At 53.4% G+C, this 17,653-nt stretch overlaps 1 protein-coding gene across 1 annotated transcript in view; it reads left to right on the forward strand.

Moving 5' to 3' along the window:
* The window catches only part of PRR12 (proline rich 12), a 30,645-nt gene extending 15,716 nt beyond the window's left edge, over nt 1-14,929 (forward strand). The window contains exons 7-14 of the mRNA XM_040457942.1: nt 4,130-4,271; nt 4,525-4,658; nt 4,967-5,475; nt 11,681-11,806; nt 11,913-12,010; nt 13,104-13,250; nt 13,348-13,443; nt 13,923-14,929. Of these exons, the coding sequence (XP_040313876.1) occupies nt 4,130-4,271; nt 4,525-4,658; nt 4,967-5,475; nt 11,681-11,806; nt 11,913-12,010; nt 13,104-13,250; nt 13,348-13,443; nt 13,923-14,069 (1,399 nt within the window). The 3' untranslated portion in view covers nt 14,070-14,929. The remainder of the gene's footprint in view (nt 1-4,129; nt 4,272-4,524; nt 4,659-4,966; nt 5,476-11,680; nt 11,807-11,912; nt 12,011-13,103; nt 13,251-13,347; nt 13,444-13,922) is intronic.
* The last annotated feature ends 2,724 nt before the right edge of the window (nt 14,930-17,653 follow it).

A 17,653-nucleotide genomic window follows, 5' to 3' on the forward strand; every position in this document is an offset into this window, starting at 1 on the left:
CTCCCTCTCTCTCAAAAATAAATAAACATTTTTAAAATATTTAAAAATAAGCTTTCTTGTACCCACACTTAAAAGATAGGGGAGCTGGCTTAATGAGTAGAGCACATGACTTTTTTTTTTTTTTTTAAGTTTATTTATTTAAGAGAGAGCTCAAGCTGGAGAGGGACAGAGAGAGAGGGACAGAGAGAATCCCGAGCAGGTTCTGCGCTGTCAGCATGGATCCCAACTTGGGGCTTGAACCCACAAACTGCGAGATCATGACCTGAGCTTGAAACCGAGAGTCAGACTCTTAACTGACTAAGCCCCCCAGAGGCCCCGAGCACTGGACTCTTGATCTCAACAGTTGTGAGTTCAAGCCCCATGCTGGGCATGGAGCCTTCTTAAAAAACAAACAAACAAGTTCAAAGATGGGCGAGATTGGCCACATTGTATTTTCTGTAACAGTGTATTTAAAGCCATCATTTCAGTATGTCATCAAGGTAGAAAAAGCTCCTGAGATGTTTTACAGTATTCCCATATCAAGTCTTTGACACCCAGTGTGTATTTTACACTTGTGGACCATACTCGGGGCAGCTGAATTAGAAAGCGCGGGGTTAGCCCCCTTCCGTGCCTCAGCTTCCCCATCTCTAAAATGAGAGTGAAAATATTAACTCCCAGTTCTCGGGGATGTGGAAGATTTAGCAGGATGTAGACCCTGAGCACGGTAAGAGTTTATGGGGTAGGGAAATGTACGGGGAAAGGCGGTCCGGGTGGAGGTAGCAGGGTGCAAAGCTCGTGTCATGAGCAAAAATGCGTTGTCCTTGTGGCTCAAGGGGTTGAGTGGCTGGAAGTGAGTGCCAAGGCTGGGAAGGTGAGCCAGGGGCCGGGTTATGCTGGAGTGAGATCAACGGGCGCCTGCTTGAGACTCCTCTCTGGGTTTTCCGGCAGCTGCTAGGGCTTCTCGCCAGCGGGGAGGTGGCTGGGGAGATGTCTAGGCCTGATGGCAGTCTGTCCACCACCTCAGTCCTGTGACCCTGATTCCCTGTGAACGGACCATAAAGCTTTTTTATTCCCACCCTGCTAGGTGTTTCTGGCTCATTCTCATCTTGCTGCTTGCTTCCTGCCCTGGTCTCTGCTTGTCAGAGTTCAGATTCCCAAAAGAGAATCTGATTGGTCCAGCTCTGCATTTGGGGCCAAGATGATTTGCTTCCTGATTGCTGCCTGGTTAGGTCTCCTCCAATCGGCTCTGGCTTCCCTCCGGCAGGGGCAGGGGCAGGGGCTTTGGGCATGTTGGCTTCCCTAATAAGGGGAAGTGGGTGTGGTCAGTGATCTGATCGACATGAGGAGAGGCAGGAAGGACAGCCTGGGGACTGACCGGCCCTGATTGGAGATCAGGCAAGGATGATACCAGGGATTGGGCACGATGGTGGCAGGGAGGCAGAGTGGTTTTGGGAAAGACACCAAGCTCGACTGGGATGTGGTGAGCCAGGGGACCTGCGTCCAATGAGAGAATCAATAGACTCAGAAGAGGCAGATTAGGTAGTGGGAGGAGACTGAGGAGGGGGTGGGCTCCCCCCGGGTGGGAAGGATGCTCTGATGACTTCTGAGAACTTCATATTCACATTGAGAGGGGAAAAGGCACCCCTGATGGGGGGCACTGCATATGCAAAAATCTGGGGGTCAGAAAGTCTGGGGTTCATCTGCTGAACTCTGAGGGGTCTGGATAGCGAGCTGGGCAGGGGCTGGAGAAGAAAAAGGAAACTGAGGCAAAGTTTCGCTGTGCCAGACTGTGGAGCTTGCACTGGGGGCCCTACAGGGGTTTGGAGCTGAGCAGGATGTGGTCTGAAAGGAACTTTTCAATCCTTGGGCCTCTGACCTGGCTTCCCAAGGTCACCGAGAGGAAGGACTGGGAACCACATAGCAGCCTGGGAAAAAGGACTTGGGGCCAGGACCCTGGCATCCTTGTCTCATCCTGCCTCTTGTAATTTTAAGCCGAGAGCATTTTGAGACCTCATTTTCATCAGGTTATTGTAATCCCTTTTTTGCACTCCCCTAGCTGATCTGAGGGACACAAAAAATCACGGAGGTGAGGGGCGCCTGGGTGGCTCAGTCACTTGAGCGTCTGACTTCCGCTCAGGTCATGATCTCATGGTCTGTGAGCTCAAGCCCCGTGTCGGGCTCTGTGCTGACAGCTCAGAGCCTGGACCCTGCTTTGGATTCTGTGTCTCCTTCTCTCTCTTCTCCTCCCCTTCTCATGCTTTGTCTCTCTCTCAAAAATAAATAAACATTAAAAAAAAATTTTTTTTTTTTAATCATGGAGGTGGAAACAACTAACTCCAACTAAGAGTGGGTAGTAGATAGCTTGGCACACCAACGCCAGTATTACAGCTGCTGCCAGTGCCAGACATCATTAATTGATCTCAGCACTTCTCCGGCCATGCCTGGCTTTCAGGGCAGCCATGACCAATCAATTGGAGTTACCATCTGTATCCTGTTTATCACTTGAGTATGGATTCTTTGAACGCAAGGACTACCTTTCGTGCCTCTCTGGGTTATCACAATACCCAGTGCACATTTCCCGTAGCATCCGTATTCTTACCTTTTTTTTTTTTTTAAATGTTTATTTTTGCAAGGGGAGGGGAGTGGCAGAGAGAGAGGGAGCCACAGACTCGACTCCAGGCTCTGAACTGTCAGAACTGAGCCCAAAGCGGGGCTCGAACCCACGAGCCATGAGATAACCTGAGCCGAAGTCAGACGTTTAACCGACTGAGCCACCCAGGCGCCTCCCATGTTCTTATATAGTGTGTTAGCTGCTTTCTTCTAGACGCACAACTGTCACACATGCTGTCCTGTGTCATTGCTTGGTCTCCCTCATAGAAGACATTGTCCATCTGGGGCTCATTTAGGTATCCCCTCTTCCACGAAGCGTTCTTGGATTCAGATTGCATGTGAGGTCCTTATTTTTTTTATTTTTTTATTAAAAAATTTTCTTTTAATGTTTATTTATTTTTGAGAGAGACAAGAGACAGAGTGTGAGTGGGGCAGAGGCAGAGAGAAAGGGAGACAGAATCCGGAGCAGGCTCCAGGCTCTGAGCAAGCTGTCAGCACAGAGCCTGACGCAGGGCTCAAACTCACAAACTGTGAGATCATGACCTGAGCTGAAGTTGGAGACTTAACCAACTGAGCCACCCGGGTGCCCCAGTCCTTATTTTTTTTAATGCTTTTTTTTTTTTTAATGTTTATTCATTTTTGAGAGACAGAGACAGCATGAGTGGGGGACGGTCAGAGAGGAGACACAGAATCCAAAGCAGGCTCCATGCAGGCTCCATGCAGGCTCCATCCAGGCTCTGAGCTGTCAGCACAGAGCCTGACGCGGGGCTCAAACCCACAGACCACGAGGGGGTCTGCCATTAACACGTTTATTGCTCGGTGCTGTTATTTTTTTGTGCCCTGTCTGGTTTTCCTGCTACTGCCCTCACTCCCCCAGATTAGATACTGGGTCTGGCCCACATCCTTCAGTTTCCAGTGTCCAGCTGAGGGTCACACAAGTCTCGGAGTTGTGGAGAGGTTATCTGAGCGTGGAGGGGGCGTCGAGAAGGGGGGGCCTTACCCTCACCGTGTCTTGCCCTGTTGTCGATTCGCTGATCAAATACATGGTTTCTGGGAAACTGTCACCTGTCTGTTCTCGGCACAAGCCTCCACTGCGCCCTATTTCATTTATTGACTTGTCTATCTTGTCACTTCTCTGACAAAGACCCCATGAGAGGCGTCAGTCTTATTCATCACTGGACCCAGGGGTCCAGCACGGTATCTGGAAAATGGTGGGTGTGCGCTCAGGAGTCAGTCATGACGTTAAGTCGCGACAGAGGCTTATGCCATCCCACCGTGAAGTTTTTATAACCAAAACTTTGCAGCCCAAGAACCAACAGCCTTGACTGCAAGGACTGGGGTAAGCCACAGGAGGACGTGGCCAGACTCAAGGTGCCTCCCCAGGGCTGAGAACATCACACGGCCAGAAGACATCTGGCTGTCAGTGTTCGTTGATGGATGGCTTGTCGACCTCAGTCCCTTTTCTCTTAAGCGGGTATAGAGGGAGGACATCGGGCCAGGAATTGGGGGGCAGGAAGGACAGGAACGAGGGCTGACCTTGCTGGCCTCACTGCACCCCTCCTCAGCTGGCACTGCAGACGGGGCGCGAGCCCCCACCCATCTGGCGAGTGCAGAAGGCGCTGCTGCAGAAGTTCACTCCGGAGATCAAGGACGGACAGCGGCAGTTTTGTGCCACCAGTAATGTAAGCCTGCCCGGGGGGTGGGGAGTGAGGGGTCAACAGCCCCGGGTGGGGGGGGGGGGGGTCTGGAAGCCGGGGTCCTCCTCACGCATGGCTGTGATTCATGCCTAGTCTCGGGTATAGTCCAGAGGGGGGCTCCGTTTCCAGTGGCTCCTGTGGCTGCCGCGGGGGCCCTGGGTGGGGTGGGAGTCTTGGTATCCGGCTGCCTGGCTGGGGTGGACGAAGGAGTTCCTCCTGTGCCTCTTTCCCTCCATAGTATTTGGGGTATTTTGGGGACGCGAAAAACCGGTATCAGCGCCTTTACGTAAAGTTCCTGGAAAACGTCAACAAGAAGGATTATGTGAGGGTCTGTGCTCGGAAACCCTGGCATCGGCCCCCAGTGCCCGTCAGGTACCACGGGGAGCCGAGGGGCGGGCAGTTGGTGGGCAGGGTCTACAGGCATGGGGTTGGATCATTCAAGAGAAGAGGCAGAGTCAGGGAGAGTGGACACAGGGTGGGTGACAGAGACCCAGAGAGAAAGAGACTCCAGTCTGGGGCGGGGGGGGGGCCAGGCAGAGACCCCGAGAGGGAACAGATGGCAAGAGGGGAAGCTGGTTCTGTGCTTAGAGCTGCTGGCGAGGCAGGGGGATTTCAAGAGGAGAATTTGGGTTTCTTAGGGGCTGCTGACTGCATACAGTCCCTTCCGTGTTCCCTTCCAGGCGCTCTGGGCAGGCCAAGGGCCCTGCGTCTTCTGGGGCCAGTTCTGTCCCGCCTCCCAAGGCGCCAGCACCACCTCCTAAGCCAGAGACCCCTGATAAGAGTGTCTGTGAGAAGCCCCCAGAGCAGACGCCTGAGACAGCTGCGCCCGAGCCCCCCGCCCCTGAGAAGCCATCCCCACCTCGGCCTGTCGAGAAGGAGAAAGAGAAGGAGAAAGAGAAGGAGAAGGAGAAGGAGAAGGAGAAGGAGCGGGTGACGCGTGGGGAGCGGCCGCTACGGGGCGAGCGGAGCGCGGGCGGGCGGCAGACACGGCCTGAGCGGAGCCTCACCGCGGGCCAGCCCGCCACCTCCCGGCTGCCCAAGGCCCGGCCCACCAAGGTGAAGGCCGAGCCGCCCCCCAAGAAGAGGAAGAAGTGGCTGAAGGAGGCGGCAGGAAATGCCTCGGCGGGTGGGGGTCCACCAGGCAGCTCCTCGGACTCCGAGTCATCCCCGGGAGCACCCAGCGAGGACGGTGAGTCCCTAGGCAGCCACACAGGGCGGGTGGGGAGGCAAGAGGAAGAGAATCCGGGGCATCAGAAGGAGGCGTGGGTGAGCGCTGTCCAGAGGGCTCCGGGTGGTATCGGTGAGACAGTGACAATAATTGAAATAATGGCAATATGTGTCAGTCACGTGGCCCCTGACTGGATGACTGCTCTACACACGATGAATTCACTTGTTTAATTTTTGTAGCAGTGCTACAAAGTAGATACCGTTACTGCCCTCATGTACAGATGAGGAGACTGAGGCACCAGGAGCACATAACATGGCTGGGGTGTGGCGTCCCACCCGAGTTGGGATGTGGCCAGTGAAGCCTCAGGCCTGTTCTTCAGTGCTGCACTGATTTGTCTTAGGACAGAAATGTTATGGGGCCCCTGGCTGGCTCAGTGGGTGGAGCGTGTGACTCTTGATTTTGACGTTGTAAATTCGAGCCCTCTACATTGTGTGTAGAGATCATTTAAGAATAAAATCCTTATTTGTTTTAATTTTTTTTTTAATTTTTTTTTTCAACGTTTATTTATTTTTGGGACAGAGAGAGACAGAGCATGAACGGGGGAGGGGCAGAGAGAGAGGGAGATACAGAATCGGAACCAGGCTCCAGGCTCTGAGCCATCAGCCCAGAGCCTGACGCGGGGCTCGAACTCCCGGACCGCGAGATCGTGACCTGGCTGAAGTGGGACGCTTAACCGACTGCGCCACCCAGGCGCCCCTCGTTTTTATTTTTTAAATGTTTAATTTTTTTTTTTACCTTTATTTATTTTTGAGAGACAGAGACAGAGCACTAGTCGGAGAGGGATAGAGAGGGAGACACAGAATCCGAAGCAGGCTCCAGGCTCTGAGCCATCAGCACAGAGCCCGACGTGGGGCTCGAACTCATGAACCGTGAGATCATGACCTGAGTCCAAGTCATACGCTTAACTGAGCAACCCAGGCGCCCCTTAAATGTTTAGTTTTGAGAGAGAGAGAGAGAGAGAAAACGCGTGCTAGTGGGGGAGGGGCAGAGAGAGGGAGACAGACAGCAGGGAGCCTGATGAGCCGTGAGATCGTGACCTGAGCCAAAGTCAGACGTTTAACTGACCTAGCCACCCAGGAGTCCCTAAAAATAAAATCTTTTTTTTTTTTTTTTTTTAATTTTTTTTTTCCAACGTTTTTTTTTTTTTTTTGGGACAGAGAGAGACAGAGCATGAACGGGCGAGGGGCAGAGAGAGAGGGAGACACAGAATCGGAAACAGGCTCCAGGCTCTGAGCCATCAGCCCAGAGCCCGATGCGGGGCTTGAACTCACGGACCGCGAGATCGTGACCTGGCTGAAGTCGGACGCTTAACCGAATGCGCCACCCAGGCGCCCCTTTAAAAATAAAATCTTAAAAAAAGGAAGTAGGTTCTGAGGGCAGAGGAACATGGGGGACCAGTGTCTGTCCTGGAGGCCCAGAGGTCGTGGTTTTCCCTGTGACTCGTTGTGTGACTCCAGGAAAGAGGCATCATCTCTTTATGCTGTAGTGTCTTCACTTATAAATTAGGTTAATGACAGATAAAACATATAGGAGGGTACTCACCTATAGTAAAGCACCAAAGATAAGCTCCATTGCCTAGAATGATGTCTGGTTTGTGGTGACAGTAACAGCAACAAAATACACACGTACACACACACACACACACACACACACAGAGTAAATATAACAGCCGCCTTTTAATTGAGTGCTTACCAGGTGCCAGGCCATCGTTTTAAATATTTTACACATTGGTTTGTTTTATCTTTACACAAATCCTGAGAGGTAGGTCCTATAGAATTTTCCTCATTTTAAAGATGAGGAAACCGAGACACCAAGAGTCGATGTGACTTGCCTGAGGTCACATGTCTTTTTAGGAATAGGGCAGGGGAAGCCGTTTTAACAGAGACTAAGCGTACACACGGTTAAAGAAGAGAGAATTCTCTTTCGTCAAAGCCCTGCTGAAGGTGGGAATCTCTTGGAAAATCAGAGGCTCTTCACAAGGTTGTCCAGGGTCCCAGTTTCCTTTACTCTTGTCGCTCTGCCTTCCCCCAGGTCAGAGGCAGCCCAGCAGCCCCAAAAGCTGAGGTCCTGCCAGTAGGAAAGGACTCAAGGACCAAGGAGTGAATCATTACACCTTCCTTTTAAGTGCCAGATCTGGGTGGCGCAGTCGGTTAAGCGTCCGACTTCAGCCAGGTCACGATCTCGCGGTCCGGGAGTTCGAGCCCCGCGTCGGGCTCTGGGCTGATGGCTCGGAGCCTGGAGCCTGTTTCCGATTCTGTGTCTCCCTCTCTCTCTGCCCCTCCCCCGTTCATGCTCTGTCTCTCTCTGTCCCAAAAATAAATAAACGTTGAAAAAAAAAATTAAAAAAAAAAAATTAAGTGCCAGATCTGGGAGTGGCCCACATCCTACCTCTCCTGTCCCATTGGCTGGAACTCTATCACGTGGCCACATCTAGCTGCAAGGGAGGTTGGGAAATGTCTTCTTTTTCTTTATTTTTAACTGGGCAGGCCTATGCTAAATCAGGCCAGGTGGAAGCAGTTAAAGACAGGTTGTGAAGGTGCCACAAGGGAGGAGACTTAGCAAAGGCCTAGATTTGCAGGTCTCTCCTTCCCTGGCCCTCAATTTTTTTTCCCTTTTTCTTCAACAGCTTACAAATTTAAGTTTAACTTTAACATGCCATATAATAAACCTATTTGAAACGTATAATTCAGTGGTTTCTAGTATAGTCATAGAGTTATCCATCCATCTTGGCGATCAATTCTAGAACACTTTCAGTATCCCAAAAAGAAACCCTGTACCCCTTGGTTATCACTCCCATTTCTCCCTTCCCCCCACACCCCCAGGCCTAAGTGACCAGCTACTTACAATCTCTGGATTTGCCTTATATTACATATAAGTGGAATCACACACCACGTAGTCTTTGGTAATTGACTTCTCGCACTTCGCTAACGTTTTGAGGTTCATCCATGTTGTAGAGGTATCAGGATTTTGTTCCTGTTTGTGGCTGAATAATACTCCACTGCATGGACAGACCCCATTTTATTTATCTATCGTCCAGTTGGTGGAAATTTGGATTGTTTCCACTTTTTAGCTATTGTGAATAATGCTGCTCTGAACACACGTGGACAGCTCTGAGTTTTCTGAAATGGGGGGAAGTGAACTCTACACGTTTATGGGAGCCGTTTCCTTGCCAAGGGGTCGGTATGGGTCTGAGTCGGCCTCCCCTCACCTCACTCAACCAGGAGCCCCTCTAGAGTAGGGTAGGGTGAGTGTGACCTATGTCTGGATGCCCTGAAGGCTTTGCTCAGCCCAGGAGGCCTTAGAACTAAACTAACTCTGGGTTGTCTGAGAGCGGTGACCCTCCATGTGCTACAAGCTGATGCTCTCTCCTTTCCTGTATTCGTAGAAGTTGTAGAAAGATGCTGCAGTGACTGTCTGCTCTCTCTCTCTCTTTAGTCTCCTCCCCTGTAGCTTCCTTGGCCCCTTTTTGCAGATATTTATTGAGCACTTACTATGCGCCATGAACGAGGTCCCAGCAGTGAACAGAATAAACAATAATATGTGTCCTCATGGGAGCTTCCAGTCTAGCTTGGGAGAGTCCATCCGTTGGATAAACATGTTATGTAACAGAATACAAAACAATGTGAAGAAGCATCAGTGTAAGGCTGGCTAGGCTTAAAGGCCGTTAAGAAAAAGTTTCAGTGGATGCCTGGGTGGCTCAGTCAGTTAAGCGTCCAACTCTGGCTTGGGTCGTAGTCTCACGGTTCATGGGTTTGAGCCCCGTGTTGGGCTCTGTGCTGACAGCTCAGAGCCTGGAGCCTGCTCCGGATTCTCCCCCTGCTCGCGCTCTCTCTCTCTCTCTCTCTCTCTCTCTTAAAAATAAACAGGGGCGGGGCACCTGGGTGGCTCAGTCGGTTAAGTGGCCGACTTCAGCTCAGGTCACGATCTCACAGTCCGTGAGTTCGAGCCCCGCGTCGGGCTCTGTGCTGACCGCTCAGAGCCTGGAGCCTGTTTCAGATTCTGTGTCTCCCTCTCTCTCTGACCCTCCCCCGTTCATGCTCTGTCTCCCTCTGTCTCAAAAATAAATAAACGTTAAAAAAAAAATTTTTTTTTTAAATAAAAAATAAAGTAAAATAAAATAAACGGACCACCTGGGTGGCGCAGTCGGTTAAGCGTCCGACTTCAGCCAGGTCACGATCTCGTGATCCGTAAGTTCGAGCCCCGCGTCGGGCTCTGGGCTGATGGCTCGGAGCCTGGAGCCTGTTTCCGATTCTGTGTCTCTCTCTCTCTCTGCCCCTCCCCCGTTCATGCTCTGTCTCTCTCTGTCCCAAAAATAAATAAAAAACGTTGAAAAAAAAATTTTGTTTTTTTAAATAAATAAACAAAGACTTTACAAATTTCTTGGGGCACCTGGGTGGCTCAGTCAGTTGAGCCTCTGACTTCAGCTCAGGTCATGATCTCACAGTTTGTGGTTTTGAGCCCCACATCAGGCTCTGTGCTGACCACTTGGTCAGAGCCTGGAGCCTGCTTCAGATTCTGTGTCTCCTTCTCTCTCTGCCCCTCCCCCGCTCAAGCTTTGTCTCACTCTGTTTCTCAAAGATAAATGAATGTGGAAATAAATAAATAAACATTTAAAAATTTTTAAAAATTCTTAAAAATTAAAAAAAATAGTAAGTACGTAGAAAAAAAGAAAAATGGTTTTAGTAAAGAGTATCCAGGCATTCTAGAGGGTGATGTTTTCGGGGGATGGGGGAGTTGGGGAATGCTTCTGGAAATGACACTGGAGCAGAGATCTGAGTGCAACAGGGTTGGGGTTGGGTGACTGGGAGAGAGAACATTCCAGGCTGGGCGTGTCTGGGGATCAGGAAGGAGGCCAGTGGCTGGAGCGAGTGAGTAAGAGGAGAGGGTGAGAAGTGAGGGCAAAGAAGGAACAGGACCAGACCTTGGAGGGACAAGAAGCCCAGGGCTTTGCGTTCCCACTGGAAGGATTTTACCTTGAACGAGTTAGGAGCCATGGGAGGGTTTGGGCCAAGGCCTGGGGGTCCAATTGCTGCTGCCAAGCGGTCACTCTGGCCTCTGAAACAGCTGTCCCCACGGACCTTCCATGTGGTTAAGTCAAACAGACGTTTCTCATGCCTCTTCCTGAGGGATCTTTTAGGGCTGCTCCTAGCCGTCCTGCATCTTTTTTCTCCCCGACGATGCTTCTTGGGTTTCATGTGAGTGTCCCTCAAGTCCTGACCTTGGCCTTGTTGTTTCACTTCTCACTTGGCAGGCTCAGCTTTCCAGTGAGCCTCACTCATTTCTTCTCCCTGGCCCCCCTCCAGACATCCCCCAAGCCTCGTCCCTCCAGATCCCACTGAGTTCCTTGTCCTAATTTCCGTACCTACAGGATAGCCCCACTGGCTAGGCAGTCAGAGGGCCAGATCTCCAGCCTCCAGCCTTTGCTCCCTCACGTCCACGACTGGGAAGTCCCCAGCCCTTCAGCGCTTTCCTGTAGCCCTGGCCCAGACATTGGCCCTCCTGTCGTCTTGCCCGAGATCCTGTCCTTATGGCCCTGCTACAGCATCTTTTCTTACCTGGTCCGCTACCCTGACCTCTGGTATCATCCTTCCGATCCATCCCCTACCTGTCCTCAGAGGTGCCTTTCCACATTGACCCTTGCCCCTCCCCTGCTCACAGCTCTCCCATGGCTCCCTAGTACCCACCAGAAAAAGCCCCTACTCTCTCCACCTCATATTGGATGGAGGCCCTGCGAGGTCTGGCCTGCATGACCCGTGTAGTCTCAACTCCCACCTCCTCCCTCAGTCTTGCTCTTTGTGATGCGATCTCTCTGACTGCATTCACTGGTTTGGAAACCAACGATGCTGCTTCTTTAGACTTGATCGAAGCTACGCTGAACCAGTCAAACGTGAAGTTCACCGGCCTGGAATGCTCTTGCCTATCAGTCAAGACTTAGCTTTTGTGTGACCTTGGACGAGCCTTCCCTGGCTTGCCAGGCTGAACTTGTTAACAGTCAATGCCTGTGACTCCACCATCAGAGTACATGACGCTGGTACTTGGGGACTTTCTCCAGCAGACTGGGCGCTCCCTGTGAATCTGGGCCTGGTACTTAGAACACCGTCTGCCACACAGGCGGCCTCAAACGAAGGCGGAATAGTGAACCGAAGTCCCATCTTGTTCCCCCCAGAGCGGGCAGTACCTGGGCGTCTGTTGAAGACCCGGGCGATGCGGGAGATGTACCGGAGCTACGTGGAGATGTTGGTGAGCACAGCACTCGACCCAGACATGATCCAGGCCCTGGAGGACACACATGGTGAGCTGAGGCCTGGGAGAGGAGGTCCCCGACCCCTCCTTTGCACCCCCCTCCCCCCATGCATCGTGGGGCTTCGGCTCTTCTGATGCCCCTCCGGGTCTTTTAGATGAGCTGTACCTCCCGCCCATGCGGAAGATCGACGGCCTCCTGAATGAGCACAAGAAGAAAGTCCTGAAGCGGCTGTCGCTGAGCCCAGCCCTCCAGGTGCCTGTGGGGCCTGGGCGGGAGGTGTCCGGGGCCCAGCAGTCATGAACGGGAGAGATGTGCACCTGTCAGCCACGGAGGAGCTCCCAGAGCATGAGGCCCTGAGCGGGGGGCACCATTCTCCGGGCTTGGCCAGGAGCAAAGTTGAGGGCAGGGCTGGCAAGGGGGAGTCTCTAGGTTCCTTGCAGGCCTGAATGGAGGGGGCTTGGAGGGTGCAGAGAGGTCATAGTGAAGGTCTGGGGTGGGCTGCTGGGAAAGCCCATCAGAGCGTGGCTCTGGAGTGCAAATTTGGAGGCAAAAGGTAGACTAGGGCTTGCACCCAGGCCTTGCCGTGGGACAGCGTTAAGCAGATCCTGATGGCTTCTCTGTCATCGTAATGCGGGACTTCTTAGCATCTTAGGTTTCGGTAGTAAGTCACCTAGATGATTTTCTTTCTGGAATGGCCTAGGATTCTAGAACAGACTATTCAGGCAGCTCTGATGGGGGGGGGGATGGTTGTGTGGTGCTGAGATTCGGGGGGCAGATTGTTAGGGCAGCGGAATTCTGGGATGGAATGTTGGTCCGGCCTTGACATTTCTGGGCAGGTACTGGTCTAATTCTGGGAATTCTGGGATGGACTTTCAGGCTGGCTCAGAAAATCCCTGGTGGGATGTTAGTCCTTCAGAAAATGCGGGATAGAGTGATAATCTGGTTCTAGAACTCCGGGTGGGATGTTATGCTAGGGTTAAAATTTCCGTGGCAATGGAATATTCTTCTGGTTTTAAAATTCTGGGATTGAATGTCAGCCTGGCACTGGGGAGTCTGGATCTTAGGCTGATTCTCAAAATGTTGAGTAGGATGTAAGGCTGGTGCTGAGAATCCCGGGTGGAATATCAGGGGTCTCTGGGAATCTCAGGCCGGGCCACAAAGCACATTAATAAGGGTCCCCAGACAGGCATAGGTTCCTCTGTCCTTTGAGGAGACCAAGATTCCCCAGGGATCCCCTGATCCATAGCCTGAGGGAAACTGACGCACCTGATGATCTGAGAACTGATGGTGGGTTTGGAGCGTGTGGGCCCAGGGCACGTCCCACTGACCGGTCGGCTTCCCGCAGGACGCCCTGCACACGTTCCCCCAGCTGCAAGTGGAGCAGAGCGGGGAGGGCTCCCCTGAGGAGGGGGCCGTGCGGCTGCGGCCGGCGGGGGAGCCCTACAACCGCAAGACGCTCAGCAAACTCAAGAGGAGCGTGGTCCGAGCCCAGGTGGGGCCGCGGATGGGCGGGCGGTGTGGGCGACTGGGAAGAGGAAAGGCCCTGGCCTGGGCAGTGGGGTGAGGCTTCTCCACTCTCCTCTGTCCAGGAGTTCAAAGTGGAGCTGGACAAGTCGGGATACTACACGCTCTACCACTCGCTCCACCACTATAAGTACCACACCTTCCTGCGCTGCAGGGACCAGGTAAGCCCACCCGCAGCACCCATTGCCCTGGGATTTGGCCCCACGGGCTCTGCCCTGGACCCGGCCCCTCCTGCCTCGGACTCAGGAGTCCAGCTCGCAGTCCCCTCCTCCCTCGGACCCAGGGTTCCCGCTCGCAGTCCCCTCCTCCCTCGGACCCAAGGTTCCCGCTCCCAGTCCCCTCCTCCCTCGGACCCAGGGATCCAAGCCCACAGCCCCTCCTCCCTCAGACCCAGGAATCAGGCCCCCAGCGCCTCCTCCCTCGAACCCAGGGATCCAAGCCCACAGCCTCTCCTCCCTCAGACCCAGCGTCCTGGTCCCCAGCCCCCTCCTCCCTCAGAGCCAGGGGTCCAAACCCACAGCCCCTCCTCTCTCAGACCCAGGAGTCCAGCTCCCAGCCACCCTTCTCCTCGGGATATTGATCCCTAGACCCCCAGACCCTGGTGGCCACTTGCCCCAGCTCCCTGTTTAACGCCCTGCAGACCCTGGCCATCGAGGGCGGTGCTGAGGACCTGGGTCAGGAGGAGGTAGTCCAGCAATGCATGCGGAACCAGCCGTGGCTGGAACAGCTCTTCGACTCCTTCAGCGACCTGCTGGCCCAAGCACAGGCCCACAGCCGCTGTGGGTGACCCCACCCCGCCTGGGGGAGCCACCTCTTCCACGAACGGAGAATTGGGACAGAACTGTGTCCTCAGGAGCTAACCCCTGGGCCCTGCCTGCCAGGGAAGTGGGGGGAGGGGGGGTCATTGGTCAGGGTGTGTCCATGCTGCCCCCACAAGGGCAGGGTTCAAAGTTTGACTCCTCCCCTCTCCCACACCCCCCTCCACTCCCTCCCCGCCCCTCCTGCTGTCCGGTGTACAGAGAAATTATTTATATATATGTATAAATGTCTATTTAGTAACGGTTTCCCTCCCCACCTTGGCCCAATCCCCTCTCCATGGCCACAGCCCCGCCCCCTCCACCTTGTACATAATGTATAGGAAAAGTCTATGTATGGTTGAGGGGGGCGGGGTGGCTTCAGAGAGCTGGGGGACCCCCTCCCCCCAACCCCCCCCTCACAGGCCAAGATCTTTGCTAAAGGCCATTCCCTCCCCCAGGGCATTCGGCATCGGGCGGGAGGGGGAAAACGCATCTTGTTAATTATTTTTAATCTTATTTATTGTACATACCTGGGGCGGGGGGCTGGGGAGGTGGAGGGGGAAGAAGGGTCCCCTCCCTTTGGCCCTCCTACTCCTTTTCTACTGCGATTGTCTGTGTCTGCCCCCCCCCCCCGTCCCCCACCGCCCCAACCCCTCGTCGTCTGGATGTGGTTCTATTTTTTATCCGTCTCTTCTCCCCTCCCCCTCTCTCTAACCCCCCCCCCCCCCCCCCGCTCCTCCCTCCCCACCACCCTTCGTCTCTTGCTCTTTCTTGGGCTTCTGTACAACTCAACTTGTATACACTGTGTACACACAACCAGCCAAACGAAAACCCAACGGCAAACACTTTATCGGCCGGCTGGAGTGCCTCTGTCCTACGGCGTCTGGGTGCCGGGTGGGCCGAGGGATGGCACAGGCAGAGAGAGGGTCTGGCCTTCTCTGGCACATGGCTTTTCTGGAGCCCGGGCAGTGGTTGGGCTGGGGTCGTTGCACCCCTACGTCTCGCTGGGTAAAATTGGCCCACCCCAAAATTTAGCGACCTAAAACAAGAAACGTTTTATCCTCTGGTTTCTGAGGATCAGGAATTGGGGGTTCGCGTCCCAGGGTCTGTTGTGAGGTTATAGTCTGGTCAGCGAGAGCAACCCGAAGGGATTGACTGGGATTGGAGGGTCTACTTCTTTTGTTGTTTTTGTTTATATTTGAGAGAGAGAGAGAGAGAGAGAGAGAGAGACACCGAGCGTGAGTGGGGGAGGGGCAGAGAGAGAGGAAGATCCAGAATCCGAAGCAGGCTCCAGGCGCTGAGCTGTCAGCTCAGAGCCCGACTCGGGGCTTGAATTCACGAACCGTGAGATGGTGACCCGAGCCGAAGTCTGACACTTAACTGACTGAGCCACCCAGGCACCTCAAAGGATCTACTTTTAAGGCGTGCAGATCAGTTGTTGGCCGGAGGCCTCGGTTCCTTGCCATGTGGACCCCACAATGGGGCAGCTTCAGTGTCCTCACAGCATGCCAGCTGGCTTTTCCCAGGGAGAGAGCAAGGAGGAAGCCACAGGACCTTTATGTCCTAATATACCATTGCTTCATCCATACTGTTCATCGAAAGGGAGTTATTAAACCCAGTACCCACTCAGAGGGCAGTTCAGCTCCGCTTTGAGGAAGGAAAAGGATAGGAATTCTTAGATGTGTTTTTAAACCGGTACAGGCTATGACAGGTGTAGGGAGTTGACCAGCCTTTTGAGGGTTGCCTAATGTAGACTGAAGGGTGGGTCTCTTGTGCTCTTGAACCCTGAAACTCCAAGGTCACCAGCAGACTGGCAGTTGAGAGGCCAGTAGACGGAGTGGTGGATGGATTCCTGGGTTCTTGAGATTTGCTGCTGCTCAAAGTGTGATCCAGGACTGCCGCCCTTGGAGTGATGTCCGTTGTCCCACGAGACCTTCTAGAAAACGTCAGCTCGGGCTGAGTCTCAGATCTGCTGAGTCAGAACCCACTATTTAGTAAAATCCTGGGAGGATTCTAATAGACACTCAAGTTGGAGGAGCAGTGTTCTAAAGAGTTAAACATTTGGAGGTCAACTGGAACCTGGCTTTAGAAAGTAGTGAGTAAGCTGTTGTCATTCTAGAGCCTGGACGGTTGTCCAAAACAGACTGTTGGTATTCTAGAACCCTGGCTTCGGCAGTGATGATAGGTGTGCGGCAGGTGTTGACCTGGTGTAAGATTTAAGGGTAGACCATCTGTATTCTAGATAGGTTCCCTTCCTGGTGAAATCGAGGAAGAGCCCCAATTTGTTCTACAACCTTGGATATCGTCTAGGCCAATATTAATGATTCTGCTGGTTTTACGGTAATGCTGAAGGATCTTAATGGGACTCAGTGGTGGCCCGTGGCCTTTTGTTTTTAAGTTTATTTAGTTATTTTGAGAGAGGGGAGAGCGTCCAAGCAGGCTCCACGCTGTTAGCGTGGAGCCCATTGTGGGGCTCGAACCCATGAACCACGAGATCGTGACCCGAACTGAAGGCTGGAGTCCGACACTCAACCGACTGAGCCACCCAGGTGCCCCTGGGCCGTGGGCTTTCTAGAATTGAGTTTGGAGGGGTAAGGATGGACCACTGGTGTCCTTGAACCATGGCCTGTAGCACATTGGGGTGCAGCCACTGAGAGGCAGTGGCATATTCAAGGTTCTGGACTGTTCCGTCAAATAAGAGCCAAAGCCTCCGAGATCACCATGATCTCCCGCAGGAGCTCTGCTATACAAAGTGGGTGGATTGTTCAGAAGGTGGGTGGCGGGGCAGTATCATCCCTTTGGGGGCAGGAGTACCTTGTGGTTGGACCTTGGAATTCAACTGCCCGAATTTGAATGCCAGCTCCAGCACTAAGCAGGTGAGTTGGATCCCAGCCCCTGTCCTCAGTCTCGTCATTTGTCAAATGGACTTTGTCAACGTGAAGGAAAACAGCGTTCGATGCACTTGGCACCGCCTGGCCTTTAGCTCCCGTTCCGCATGGCAGGCGAGCCCAAGGGGGTTGCCGGAAGTCCAAGAGATGGCAGAAAGGGAAGGTGGCAAAGATGGATAAGGAGGGACAGCAAAAGCCCGAGAGGCTTCAGATCTTTGGCAGGACCCGCCAGAGCCCAGGGGAGGGCAGGAACTGTGGGACAGGCATGCACATGCCTAGAGAGCCGCCAACTAGGCCAGGCCAGCCTCTTCACTGTTGTCTGATGAGCTCTGGAACGGTGGTGATCGCAAGCCTTCCGAAAATGGCCTGCCAGTTGTCGCGTGGGTCTGTACTGTGCCTTTTGCTGGGCGTATAAGCGGTAGCTTTGGTCACCTCTTCGAAGTGCATCTTTGTCCTTCAAGAAGCAGGGTGTCCCGGCCAAGAATTTGGCCCTGATTGACAATGCAAAAAAGACTCGGGTCTCCTGTGCACGCAGTGTTGATGGGGACCCAGGGAGAGGAAGGGACATCAGCCTAGGACTCCACTGGCCCCTGCTGAGAGCGCCTCGCCTCTGGCTGGGGTTAGGTGGCGATGTCAGACCTTGTTTGGAAAGTGATAGAACCGCCCCACTCCACCCCCACCCCCCC

This window comes from Herpailurus yagouaroundi, unplaced genomic scaffold, assembly GCF_014898765.1.
Source record: "Herpailurus yagouaroundi ecotype Mexico unplaced genomic scaffold, PumYag 220, whole genome shotgun sequence".
Classification (NCBI taxonomy): Eukaryota; Metazoa; Chordata; class Mammalia; order Carnivora; family Felidae; genus Herpailurus; species Herpailurus yagouaroundi.